Source organism: Chiloscyllium plagiosum, unplaced genomic scaffold, assembly GCF_037043375.1.
Source record: "Chiloscyllium plagiosum isolate Xiang-an unplaced genomic scaffold, Cpla_swu_hap1 HiC_scaffold_6, whole genome shotgun sequence".
In the NCBI taxonomy this organism is placed as follows: Eukaryota; Metazoa; Chordata; class Chondrichthyes; order Orectolobiformes; family Hemiscylliidae; genus Chiloscyllium; species Chiloscyllium plagiosum.
The window spans coordinates 2,710,016-2,724,275 of NW_028270144.1; the positions used below are offsets into that span (position 1 = coordinate 2,710,016).

The 14,260-nt window shown below is 41.2% G+C and overlaps 1 protein-coding gene across 1 annotated transcript in view; it reads right to left on the bottom strand.

The window, feature by feature from the left end:
* Positions 1-6,905, bottom strand: part of LOC122550421 (matrix metalloproteinase-20-like) — an 82,707-nt gene extending 75,802 nt beyond the window's left edge. The window contains exons 1-2 of the mRNA XM_087987851.1: positions 6,770-6,905; positions 384-529 (exon numbers count right to left, since the gene is read on the bottom strand). Of these exons, the coding sequence (XP_087843977.1) occupies positions 384-529; positions 6,770-6,874 (251 nt within the window). The 5' untranslated portion in view covers positions 6,875-6,905. The remainder of the gene's footprint in view (positions 1-383; positions 530-6,769) is intronic.
* Between the last annotated feature and the right edge of the window lie 7,355 nt (positions 6,906-14,260).

Genomic DNA, 14,260 nt, shown 5'->3' on the forward strand with positions numbered 1-14,260 from the left:
TGAGCTGTCATCTCTTTCACATTGGGTTCATCTGCCTGCCTTCGCACAATCCCCCTCAGTGCAAAATCACTTCCTGAATCTCTGGAGTGTATTTTCTAGGGTCAGCTTTGTGAAAGTAGCAAAGTCCTGTTCCTGTGCTATTGATCCAGGAACAAAACTCAGAACCATAATTTCTAGATCGCAACAATCTTGTCCAAGTGAAGTTTGTAAGCACTCAGTGTCACATGCTGTACTCAGCTGTACGCTAGAGCACTGAGCAGAACAGCTTGAGTCTACATAATTAATAAGCTACATCCTTTGTGCTTGATGTCCATCCATTTCAGACTAACTACTAACAGATGTTAATGAATGAACAGAGCATATCATATAAGCAAGGTCCATACCTGTAAGTGAGATCTGTCTTGCCAAAAGTAGGCATATTAGGAAAAAAGCCAAAATTATATGAATCGATCACTCCACATCGAGGTACCCCGTCTTGACCTGCTGTTCCTTGAACTATGTTTTGACTTATTTTAAGTTTCCATGGTACCTAGAAGTAAGAAATGGATTTATTTTCATGTGATACCATTTCATTCCCATGTTTTTATTGTCATTTTATTATTACTTGCAATTATTGGCTGAGGCCTGAATGTTGTTGCCTTGCTACATAGGGACATGATCTGGATTAACATTTGAACAGTTGCAAAATCTTGCTACCAATTTTAATTCTGAACTCACTTAGAAAAGCGAACACTGAGGTTAAATTACCCACCCCTGCAACCTGACTACTAGAGGTTTACATCCTGGCCTCAGTTAATTTTTGGAAATCTGCTGCTCAAATTCAGTAAGACCGTAGAACTAAGTGCGTAGGAGCAGACATTGGCCATTCTGTTGAGTCTGTTGTGCCATTCCATTAAATCATAAGTAATCTGATAAACCTCAGCTCCATTTTCCTGCCTTTTCCTTATATCCCACAATTCCCTTTCTGATTAACAATCTACCTCAGCCTTGAATGACCCAACCTCAGAGGGCAATGGTCTGAATGGCATCCTCCCGTACTTTAAGACTTTTATGATTCTGTAAAGATTTCCACAGATTCACCACCCACGCAGGGATAAAGTTTCTCCTTCTCTCTGTCCTAACCGGGTGTTTGGGATGGGTTGAAGGGCTAACATTGATGATATTTGATAGGTGTATGACCTTGAATGATTCTGGTCATCATTCCTGTGCATGCCGAAGATGGCTTGTTTTCTGTATTTGCTTTTCTGTACTTGCTGTTGTTACACTGTATAAGAAAGAGAGTTTCATTCAAATCACTGGACTTCACATCAGACCCAGAGAGTGAACGGTGCCAAGAATAACGCTCAGCCTCCAGACCAGCATCAATCAAGGAACCTCTGACGTGCAAGAGGGCCTGAGCCTCATTGCTTTCATTTCTTCCTTTTCCATTTTTATTACTTAATAGATGCTCATATTTCAGTTTGCTTTTCCTTTTTTTATTGCTACTTAATAAACATTTGTATTTATGCAAATTGCTATTGTTGAGTCTTCACTTAACTACATTTAACTGAATCTGAAAAAAGTCATTTTGATACATCTGTAATCTCTGGACTGCCTCAAATACCATCTTCCCTCAGAGAAGGCATACCAAATCTGTTTACAGTATTCCAGTTTTTTTTGAATATTTCATACTTTCTTTGAAAAAAATAGAGCCCTCTGAGATATTGTTTACTCACTCAAGTGAGATCCAGTTGGTGATATTCTTGACTGGGTGGCACGGTGGCTCAGCAGTCAGCACTGCTGCGTCCCAGTGCCAGGGACCCAGGTTCGTTTCCAGTCTCAGCCAACTGTCTGTGTATAGTTTGCACATTCTCCCCTTGTCTACATGAGTTTCGTCCAGGTAGTCCGGTTTCCTCCCACAATCCAAAGATGTGCAGGTTAGGTTGATAAATTGCATATAACGTTCAGGGATGTGTAGGTTAGGTGTATTGGTCAGGGGGTACTTGTAGAGTAATAGGGTAAGGGAATGGGTTTGGGTGGGTTGCTCTTCGGGGTCGGTGTGGACTTGTTGGGCTGAAGGGCCTGTTTTGGGAATCTAATTTAATCAAATGTTCCAGGTTGAAGTTCCACTCCAGGACTAAAACACAAAAATCAATGTTAACGCTGCAGTGCATTAGTGAGGGACTGCTGCACCATCAAGGCACGGTCTTCCAGATGAAACTTACATTAAAGGCCCCAGCTGCTTATTACAACAAAAATGTTCTGCAGGGTTTCTGGCAACCTCTGGGAACGTGCTGAAAGAATTCCTAGTGTTAAATAAGTGTTTGGGACCTGTCTCAAGATTGTCATGATTGTGAACGGAGAAGTGAACCCAGTCCACAAGGAATTCAAGACAGTAGTTGTACATTTTCACCTCTGGTTGCACTTCTCGGTGCAAGATTTCACTGCGGTCACTGCCATGGCTGGCAAATAGAGTCATTTAGAGGTCAAAATGACACAGTTGAAGTTTGAATTTAAAACGTGAATGAGTCCTTTCTCTACCTGAAGCAGACTACTGGAAGCCTAGTAGTTAAAATAGTTAAAGGATTACCCAGGATATTTAAATGACATGTACACTTCACTTCCCATGGCAGGAAGGATAAAATTCAAAACTATCAGTGTTAACATGTTCAATGTAATTAGAGTTTCCTTTGGAGAGCAATTGGAACAATTATTTCCAAAAGTATATTCATTTTACTCTGCATTTATCCTCTGCAGACAAACAGCTAAACTAGTTGTGTTCAGTGTTTAAAAAGTATTTAAACTGTATTCTGTTCCGACCTAGAAATAAAGAAGGCATTCTAACGAATAGTGAATTTAAATGCATTGCCTGTAACACCAGTTACAGGAAGTTAATGACAACATGAACAAAACATTGTTGCTTTCATTTCCCTTTCCCCTTCCGCATCATAATTGGAAGAATTTACCCAGTACAAATTCAACAGATAAGTGATCTGAAAAATCGTAGTATCGCAAACTTATCACCCAACAGGATTTCTGGCTTTATGAAAATTACAAGTTATTATAAATAATAATAACTTTTAATTCCTCCATAAATATTAATAAAATAATGCTAAGGAATTACTTTTGTTCTTTAACAGTAACCAATATGACAGAAACTGGGAAGATTCCAGCCCAGATGTTAGCAACAGTAGAGAGACTCTCAATGGTAGAAGATTCAGAAATTCAGAAGACCCAGAAATTCCGAAGATCTGCCCTCAATCCCAGTATTCTGCATTTTGGCTGGGATGGTGGTGGAGTCAGATTGTGTTTTGTACACTTTACAGAGTCAGTTGGCTATTTAAACCATGAGATTTCTTCACTGCATGAGGATTATGATTTCTTTGTATTGATGAAGCCAGAATGTGGATATTATGAACAGATCAGAGCATTGTGAGTTTGTTTGGACAGTCAGTTCCCACTTTGGAGAGGTAAGTATTCCAGTGGATAGGAGCCTGCAAAAATGTTTTACAGGTGGGGATGGTGACTGTCGGGTTTTCTACGGGAGCACCCTTTGGGGAGTGTCCTTTGCAGGCTGGGATTCAGGAATGCTTTGAAATTGGTAAGAGTATATTTACATTGCCTGAAGTGAACCTAAATCATTGAATTATTGGCTGTTGAAGAACTGTCAAAAACAGTGGATTTTTTTTTAAAATGCTAGATATTTCAGTGGGACCTGTTGATAAAAAGTAATTGTTGGACTTATGCAGCAGGACTGATTTCCTGAGAATTTTCATAGTGGGGCACCTGTCAGGTGTGAAGTTTGATAACAGAATGCAGAGCATTTAGAAAATAGAAATATTTGTTTTATCAATGATTATTGGAAAGAATTTCAAGAGATTCGATCTGCTTTTTTAAATGAATTATTGTGTTTTATTATCATAATGACTTCAACAATAGACACACACTGTTTTAAAGTCAGCATGGTTACTGAGCTATGTCCATGGCTGATACTTGGTCAATTGACGTGAAATGGGAAAAGAAAAATGGTGGGTGTGTGGAAATCAGAGGTTGACTGCACTACCCCTTCATGTCCTATTCCCCCACCAAATTAATTTAAATCCCTATCAACTGCACTTGTAAGCTTCCCTGCAAGAATGTTAGCCTCCTTCCAGTTCAGGTGCAGCCAATCAGACTCATGTAGGTCCCACCTTCTCCAGAAACAAAGCCAGGAATCTAGAGCCCTTCTTCCTGCTCCAATTCTTGGTTCATATGTTCTTAAGGTATAGGAGTAGAATTAGGCCATTCAGCCCATCGGGTCTGCTCCACCATTCGATCATGGCTGATATGCTCCCCACTCCCATTTTCCTGCCATTTTCCCATATCCCTTCAACCCAATGCCAATTAAAAATCTGTTTCACTCCTCATTAAATTTATTCACTGTCCCAGTATCTACTGCACTACGGAGTAGCAAATGCCACCGACTCACAACCCTTTGGGAGAAGTAGTCTCTCCTCAACTCGGTTTGAAATTTGCTGTCCCTTATCCGAAGACAATGGCCTCTCATCCCAGAATGCTCTACAAGAGGAAGCATCCACTCCATGCCTATTTTATCTACACCTTTCATTATCTTGAATCCCTCAAATCCCCTCATTCTTCTAAATTCCAGAGAGTGTAGGCATAAACATTTCCAGAGAGTATCAGCCTTCTGCCACATACTTAGCAGTTCTATCCAGTTCTATTCGTATACTCACTAGTATGTCATAGTGGGAGTAATCCAGAGATTATAACTTTTATGGTCTTGCTTTTTAATGCTAGCTCTCTAAATTTTCATCCTTCTTTCTCCCTATGTCCTGGATATACAGAGATCTGGGTGGGACAGGGCAGTTGTGTTCCAGAAGAAAAACTCACTTGAAACTGGTAGAAATTTCATATTTGTGTTTAGCTGCCATTGAGCCAGTCACTTAGAGTCATAGAGATTTACAGCACAGAAACAGACCCTTTAATCCAAATTGTCCACGGTGACCAGATATCCCAACCCAATCTAGTCCCACATGCCAGCACCCGGCCCATATCCCTCCAAACCCTTCCTATTCATATACCCATCCAGATGCCTCTTAAATGTTGCAATTGTGCCAGCCTCCACCACTTCCTCTGGCAGCTCATTCCATACACACACCATCCTTTGTGTGAAAATGTTGCCCCTTAGGTCTCTTTTATATCTTTCCCCTCTCACCCCAAACCTATGCCCTATAATTCTGGACTCCCCAACCCCAGGGAAAAGACTTTGTCTATTTACCCTATCCCTTCCCCTCATAACTTTGTGAACCTTTATAAGGTCACCCCTTAGCCTCAGATGCTCCAGGGAAAACAGCCCCAGCCTGTTCAGCCTCTCCCTGTAGCTCAAATCCACCAACCCTGGCAACGTCCTTGTAAATCTTTTCCGAACCCTTTCAAGTCTCACAACATCTTTCTGGTAGAAAGGAGACCAGAATTGCATGCAATATTCCAACAGTGGCCTAACCAATGTCCTGTACAGCTGCAACATGACCTCCCAACTCTTGTACTCAATACTCTGACCAATAAAGGAAAGCATACCAAACGCCTTCTTCACTATCCTATCTACCTGCGACTCCACTTTCATGGAGCTACGAACCTACACTCCAAGGTCTCTTTGTTCAGCAACTCTCCCTAGGACCTCACCATTAAGTGTATAAGTCCTGCTAAGATTTGCTTTCCCAAAATGCAGTACCTCGCATTTATCTAAATTAAACTCCATCAGCCACTTCTCAGCCCATTGGCCCATCTGGTCAAGATCCTGTTGTAATCTGAATTGAGAGTAAATAATTAAAGTAAAAATAAATCTTCAATTGTAAATAATTGTTGTGATTTTGTGTTCTTTAATCCCATTAATTTTACATTTTGGAGGGCTTTCTCTACTATCTTAATAAAAGTTCAAAACTGAGCTATTGACTTTTCCTCATCACAATCCTTGTGGCTGAGATACCTCAATTTTCATCAAGCACAATTTATCAATGAAGCTTAATATTCATCTTAACACCAAAAGGCATTATTTAAGATGTGCCTATCAGAGAATCAATAACAGTACAACAACAAACATGACACAAATGGTTGGTTAGTCTGTCTGAGCTGGAACGAATGGTCTACCAGACAGCTATCACAAACAACCATTTCCAACTACAATCAGAATGCTACACAGGACCAAAACGCAGACCAAACTGATGACTAACTGAGATTCACCATTTTCTATTGGCCCCATTAACTGGCAAACTACCATTTGAACTCCTCTGGTTAAATCGCCTGGTTCCCATTGTGCCTCTACTCCTGAGATTAAAAGTATCATAGAGAATGGGGTCAATCTATGGGCAACCTCAAGACATTTCACCCAAATTTCCAACAGTAGGATCTGTGTCAAAGGGATCCAAGAAGTGCTCTGGGCTATCTAACTGTGTAACGTGCAATGGGCATATGATCCCAAACCAAGAATTTCTTGCTGAGAAACTTGATTTTCTTTGGAAGAACAGCTACATTAAGCACTTTATGCAATGGTGGATAGCTCGAATTCCCCAATCTTAACCAAAGCTGCAGCATGGTTCAATTCTGACTAAACTCCAGATTTATCAGGTCAACAGTTCATAACTTTTCATGTTTCTACCAGCAATGTTTAATTAAAAACATTAAAACATGAACAAAAATAAAACAAAACAGGAATCACTTGATACCCTCACATATATAAAATAAAGAATAACATTAGAGATGCACAAAGTCACAACTTGATGCTTGAACATACCTGATTGTATTGTTGGGATGACTGCATTTGTGTTCCTACACTTGCAGCTGAAGAAATGGCTAACAAGCCCAGTGCAACAGTAAGGAGAAAGTACATTGTCTTCATTTTGGTTGTTTACTGTGTTGTAAACAGCCTCAAGATAAAAGGCACAATACATTGACTTTCTTTATATACAGCCAGAATATTAATCAACACCATGACTCAGAAGAAAAATTCATACCTTAGAGTAATTATTACTGAGACAGTGCAGAAGTATTTTGTTTCATAGTGATTATGTTGCCACATAACATAATTTCAACAATTTCCTTCTTGTTTAAGAAAGAAAATGGAAAAGCATAAAACCCTTGAAAGTAAATGATATTTGTGTGATCAACCATTAGATAAGCAGTCGGATAAGATAGAATGTGTGTAGTATTTTACAATCCGGCATTTATCAGCTCTGTTACTTACCTCTAAGCCAATACCAACACATTGTTTTCAGTAGGTTGTATGAGGTTTGCCAGAGTTTATTCTTTCTGATATAGAATAAATCACCCAAAACAGACAGCCAAAGAATTCCTTAAAAAAGGAAGAGAGATGAACAGAAGTAGAAAATATGAGGCTAAACTTCCAGAGCGTAGGCTTTAACCTGCAGAGGGTGTGGTGGAGCAATGAAAATCAGGAATGTGCAAGAGGAAGAATTGAAGGAATGCAGTGATCTCGGTGACTTGGAGCACTGAGGTAGGGTACAGCAACAGGGAGATTGAGAGTGTGTTGATTTCGGAACCAGGGTATTTCAGTGGGTAAATAGGGCTCAGTATTAACTAGAATAATGTCAACAAAAATGTTTGCATGAGCATAAGTTTATGAAAGCTGTAAGGTGAGAAACTGGCCATGAAAACTATGGAATATTTCACTCTAAAAGTGGCGAAGGCATGGATGACGGTTTCCATAGCAGGACATGAGGCAGGGTTCAGATGAGCTGAAATGAAAGAATAGTTTTGGTGATGAAGAGATTCTGGGATTGTCAGCTCTGCTCAGGACCAGATACAACAACCTGAGAGTGGCCACGGAGAGTTGGGATTTTCGTACAAAACTAAATATAGACTCAGATACACAAACACCAATAGCCATCTGATGACTTAAATACCTTTCAGAAACAAACCACAGGGAACTGAATTTGGGCAATTGTCTGTTCTATAAGGTATACATTGCTGGAACTATGAATTTTCTAGCATTTGAGTATACCAGCAGGCAATGAGACATTCACACATTACTTGATCTTAAAATCATTCCATAAGAATTGAAGTTACTGTAAAATACTAGGAAGAAAAGAACTGTGAGGAATTGTCTGTTTTCCACACAAACATTTGGATCATAAAAAGCCCAATGACTCTACATATTATGGCTGCAGAGAATGTAGATTTTCACCTATTAAAATTATTTGAGTAAATTTATGAACTTTTATTCTTGTCCATGAAGAACACACTCAAGGAATACATTGCTCTATTTCCCACACAACAACTTAACATATATTCATGTTATTAGCTACTATCTAACAATATACAAACACAAGGTAACAAAAACAGAACTAATTGAAAATTAAATTTAAAATTAAAAGTTATCATTGAGGAACAATGAAAGGTGAACTAATTGTCTGAATGTAACAGAAATGAATAAGATGTCAATTTTGGAGAGTTTTAGGAGGGTTTCTCCCATGAGGCTTAGCAAATGTTCTCATTATGTTCCAAAATTTGTCTCATGGCCTACACACTTTTGGCACCCTGCCAACTATATCCTCCCACTTTCTACAGCATTGGCTGCTGCGGGACCTCCTGGGGTCACTGACAGTAGGGTCACATTTGGAGCCAGACCAGCCACCTGGTCCAGTGCTGGCTGTCCATAACGGTTCCACATGCTTCCTTTCCCTTCCTTCACAGCAATGTCAGACCAAGAGGAATTGGTGTCCTTCTTTGCCGATGGAGACCAAGGTGTATGTGGTTTGTGCACAAAGATATTGGTGCCTGGGGTCCAAGATGGAGGACAACTTGCTGAACTGGAGTTGGCATGTTACTGCTCTGACTTTTTTGTTGGAAATAGTTTTAGCAGGTGAAGGATGGAAAACTATGTATCAATGAGTCAAGACATTAAAAATGATGTGGGGTCAATGCATGCCAATTTCATGACTTCCAATTTCTCATAATTGGTGTGTGCAAGAAAAGTTTCTGAATCAGTATGTGGATGTACCTACTAGATAAGGTGCAAAGTTTGACCTACTCTTAGGAAATAAGGCAGGGCAAGGGACTGAGGTGTCATTGGGGTGAATTTTGGGGCCAGCGACCATACAGGGGAAACTCGATTATCCGAACGAGATGGGCGGGCACTATTTCATTCGGATAATCGATTATTTGGTGAATTGCTTAAATGCCTTTCTTCTGGGACTCTGAGTTTTTGAAGTCTACTCCCTGTTCAGGAGACTGCAGTAGCACACAGTGCGTGAGACCCCACCCCTAACACCGCCCTGCCCCCGCCCCCCTCCAACACAGAGGCAGCCATACCTTACAGCAACAACAAGACTGCTGCTGCTACTGCCTTTGTGGGGTAAGTCTCCAAATAGCACACACAGCCACAGACAACTTTTTACTGCAACTTTTTGACAGGTTCCACGTTTACCCTGTACAGGACAATGTTGGAGAGATTATCTGGGGAAGTGGGGTTTAGGGTACACCCCTGTGTAGAACTCCAGGGAAAGTGTGGGGAAGGAGAGAGGGTGGGAGGTCAGTCATTTGGAGACAGTGCCTGTTAATCAGTGTAAACAAAAGACGCGATCACTGTTGGAAACCCGTCTTTGATGTAACATTTCTATCGGGGCCATGAGATCTTGTTCAGATAATCCGATTTTCGAATCATTGATATTTGGATAATCGGGGTTCCTCTGTAATTCTAATAGATTTAAATTAGAGATGGAAAATGATAGACCGGATCTAAACGTTGAAGTTTTAAATTGGAGGAAGGCCAATTTTGATGATATTAGGCAAGAATTTTCAAAAGTTGATTGCAGATGGATTTCACAAATAAAGGGATGGCTGGAAAATAGAAGCCTTCAGAATCAAGACAACAAGAATCCAGAGAAAGTATATTCCTGTTAGGGTCAAAGGGAAGGCAAGTAGGTGTAGGAAATGCTGGATGACTCGAGAAGTTGAGGTTTTGGTCAAGAAAAAGAAGAAATCATATGTCAAGTATAGACAAGAGAGATCGAGTGACTACTTAGAAGAGTTTAAAGGCAGCAGGAGTAAACTTAAGAGGGAAATCAAGACGGCACAAAGGGGACATGAGATTGCCTTGGCAAAAAGGGCTAAGGAAAGTCCAAAGGTATTTAATATATACATTGAGGACAAAAGGGTAACTAGGGAGAGAATAGGGTCCCTCAAAGATCAGCAAGGCGGCCTATGTGTGGAACCACAGATGTTGAGTATTTTGCATCAGTGTTTACTGTGGAGAAGGACATGAAAAATATAGAATGAGAGGAAATAAATGGTGCCATTTTGAAAAATGTCCACAGTACAGAGGAGGAAGTGCTGGATGTCTTGAAACACATAAAAGTGGATAAATCCCCAGGACCTGATCAAGTGTTCCCTAGAACTCTGTAGGAAGCTAGGGAAGTGATTGCTGGGCCGCTTGTTGAGATATTTGTATCATTTTTAGACTGGAGGACTGTGACCAGTGGAGTGCCATAAGGATCGGTGCTGGGTCCACTGATTTTCATCATTTATATATATGATTTGGATGTGAACATAGGAGGTATGGTGAGTAAGTTTGCAGATGACACCAAAATTGGAGGTGAAGTGGGCAGGAAAGAAGATTACCTCAGATTGCAACAGGATCTTGACCAGATGAGCCAATGGGCTGAGTGGTGGCAGATGGAGTTTAATTCAGATAAATGTGAGGTGCTGCATTTTGGGAAAGCAAATCTTAGCAGGACTTATACACTTAATGGTAAGGTCCTAGGGCGTGTTGCTGAACAAAGAGACCTTGGAGTGCAGGTTCATAGCTCCTTGAAAGTGGAGTCGCAGGTAGATAGGATAGTGAAGAAGGTGTTTGGTATGCTTTCCTTCATTGGTCAGAGTATTGATTACAGGAGTTGGGAGGTCATGTTGTAGCTGTACAGGACATTGGTTAGGCCACTGTTGGAATATTGTGTGCAATTCTGGTCTCCTTCCTATCGGAAAGATGTTGTGAAACTTGAAAGGGTTCAGAAAAGATTTACAAGGATGTTGCCAGGGTTGGAAGATTTGAGCTATAGGGAGTGGCTGAACAGGCTGGGGCTGCTTTCCCTGGACCGTCGGAGGCCGAGGGGTGACCTTATAGTAGTTTATAAAATCATGTTTGATTGGAAGCACTAGCTTTTGGAGAACTGCTCTGACAACCATCTGATGGATTATAACCCTGTGTTGTGTGATTTTTAATTTTGTATACCCCAGTCTAACATCGGCATCTCCAAATTATAAAATCATAAGGGGCACTGATAGGATAAATAGACAAAGTCTTTTCCCTGAGGTGGGGGAGTGCAGAACTAGAGGGCATAGGTTTAAGGTAAGAGAGGAAAGATTTAAAAGGGACCTGAGGGACATCCTTTTCACGCAGAGGGCGGTATGTGTATGGAATGAGCTGCCAGAGGAAGTGATGGAGGTGGGTCACTGGGCGGCATGGTGGCTCAGTGGTTAGTACTGCTGCCTCACAGCGCCAGAGACCCGGATTCAATTCCCGCCTCAGGCAACTGTCTGTGTGGAGTTTGCACGTTCTCCCTGTGTCTGCGTGGATTTCCTCCGGGTGCTCCGGTTTCCTCCCACAGTCTAAAATGTACAGGTCAGGTGAATTGGCCATGCTAAAATTGCTTGTAATGTTAGGTGAAGGGGTAAATGTAGGGGAATAGGTCTGGGTGGGTTGCGCTTTTGAGGGATTGGTGTGGACTTGTTGGGCTGAAGGGCCTGTTTCCACACTGTAAGTAATGTAATTCAATTACAACATTTAGAAGGTATCTGGATGGGTAAATTAATAGGAAGGGTTTAGAGGGATATGGGCCGGGTGCTGGCAGGTGGGACTTGATTTATTTAGGATATCTGGTCAGCATGGATGAGTTAGACTGTTTCCGTGCTGTACTTTTCTATGACTCGTTTTCATCAATGTCTGTATCATTCAATTGCTGGGAGCATTCAAGCCCACCTTCGTTCACCGAATCCCCTACAGTGTGGAAGCAGGCCATTTGGCCTATCAGGTCCACAGTGATATTCCACCCAGATCCAGCCCAAAAGCTCTGCATTTCCCATGCTCAATCCACAGAACCTACACAGGTTTGGACTGTGGGGGGAAACCCACGCAGACCCACAGAGACAATGTGCAAACTCCACGCAGACAGTCACCCAAGGGTGGAATCAAACCCAGGACCCTGGTGCTGTGAGGCAGCAGTGCTAACCACTGAGACACCATGGTGCCCCTTTAAGGGAACAGCTTCAGAAATCACAAAATCTGACAGAGGTGGCTGGTTAACTAAAAGTGAAAGAGCAAACGATACAATCATAGAATCCCTACAGTGTGGAAACAGGCCATTTGGCCCAACAAGTTCACATCAACCCTGTGAAGAGTAACCCACCCAGATCCATTCCCCTCCTCTATTACTTTACATTTACCCCTGACTAATACACCTAACCCACACTATGGGCAATTTAGCACGGCCAGTTCACCTAACCTGTACACCCATCAAACTTGTGGACATTACGAACAAAATGTTCTTCATCAAAGTTTTTTTTTCAGTTTTTGACTTTTGACCTTAATACCCATTAGGTGGAACATAAAAAAACTTGGGAAATGTAGATCCAATTTTTAAGATTCCATAAGAAGCGTCTGGCTGACACAAAATAATTTCCTTCACAAATATTTGCATTTACACAAAGTTATCTGAATGTTTTTTCCATTTGGGTTGGGAGCAGTTTGCAATGGTCAACATGTTCTCTATTTAAATCGAGAATGGTTTATAAAGAATTGATTTTTTAAGAGATACTTTTTACAATATTAAAATCTGGGATGGGATCATGGTTTTGGATACTGATTACACTGTGCTTAAGGTAGATTTTATTAAATTTTAGTCCCACATTGGAACATCCTCAAAGCTATTTATTCTAATTGACTTAATGCCTTCAAAATAGTTTAATGAGGAAATTCATACCAATGCTGATGAATAAGATTGCATCACAGCATAACATTGTGAAGTAGTGATGTGTTGGAAAATGTGAGGGAGTTTAATTATAGTAAACATTTGTCATTAATTTCAATTAAGACATTAGCTGCAGAAAGGGAGGTCATCGAGGAGGGTTTGCCTACAGTGTCAGTATCGGTAGAAGGCAGAAACAGGAAAGGAGCAGTCACTTTGTTGGGTGTTTTCTATTGACCTCCCCCAGTTGTAACAGAGACATGGAGGAGCAGATTGAGAGGCAGATTTTGGAAAGCTGCAGAAGTAACAGGGTTGTTGTCATGGGAGAATTTAAATTCCCTAATGTTGATAGGAATCTCATTAGTTCAAATAGTTTGGATGGAGCAGATTTTGTCAGGTGTGCCCAGGAAGGATTCCTGACTCAATATGTAGGTAAGCCGACTAGAGGGGAGGCCATATTGGAGTTGGTGCTTGGCAACGAACCTGATCAGATTTCTCAGGAGAGCATTTTGGCGATAGTGATCACAACTCCCTGACCTTTACTATTGTCATGAAGGGTGATAAGAGCAGATGGTATGGGAAAATATTTAATTGGGGAGGAGGAATTACAATGCTATTAGGCAGGAACTATGGAGCATAAACTGGGAACAGGTTCTCTGGGAAATGCATAGCAGAAATGTGGAGGTTGTTTTGGGAGCACTTGCTGCGAGTGTTGGATAGGTTTGTCCCACTGAGGCAAGGAAGGATGGTAGGGTGAAGGAACCTTGGGTGACAAGAGATGTGGAACATCTAGTCAAGAGGAAGAAGGAAGCTTACTTAACGTTGAGGAGACAAGGATCAGATAGGGCTCTAGAAGGTTACAAGGTAGCCAGGAAGAAACTGAAAATGGACTGGGGAGAGCTAGAAGGGGGCATGGAAAAGCTTTAGTGGGGAGGGTTAAGGAAAATCCTAAGTCATTCTACACTTATGTAAGGAACAAGAGATTGGCCAGAGTGAGGGTAGGGCTGATCAGGGATAGTGGAGGGAAGTTGTGCCTGGAGTCGGAGGAGATAGAGGAGGTCCTTAATGAATACTATGCTTCAGTATTCACTACTGAGAGGGACTTTTTTGTTTGTGAGGACAGCATGGAACAGACTGATATGCTCGAACAGGTTGATATTAAGAAGGAGGATGTGCTGGAAATTTTGAAAAACATAAAGATAGATTAGTCCCCTGATCCAGATGGGATATACTCAAGGTTGCTCCAGGAAGTGAGGGAAGAGATTGTTGTGCCTTTGGCAATGATCTTTGCATCCTCACTGTCC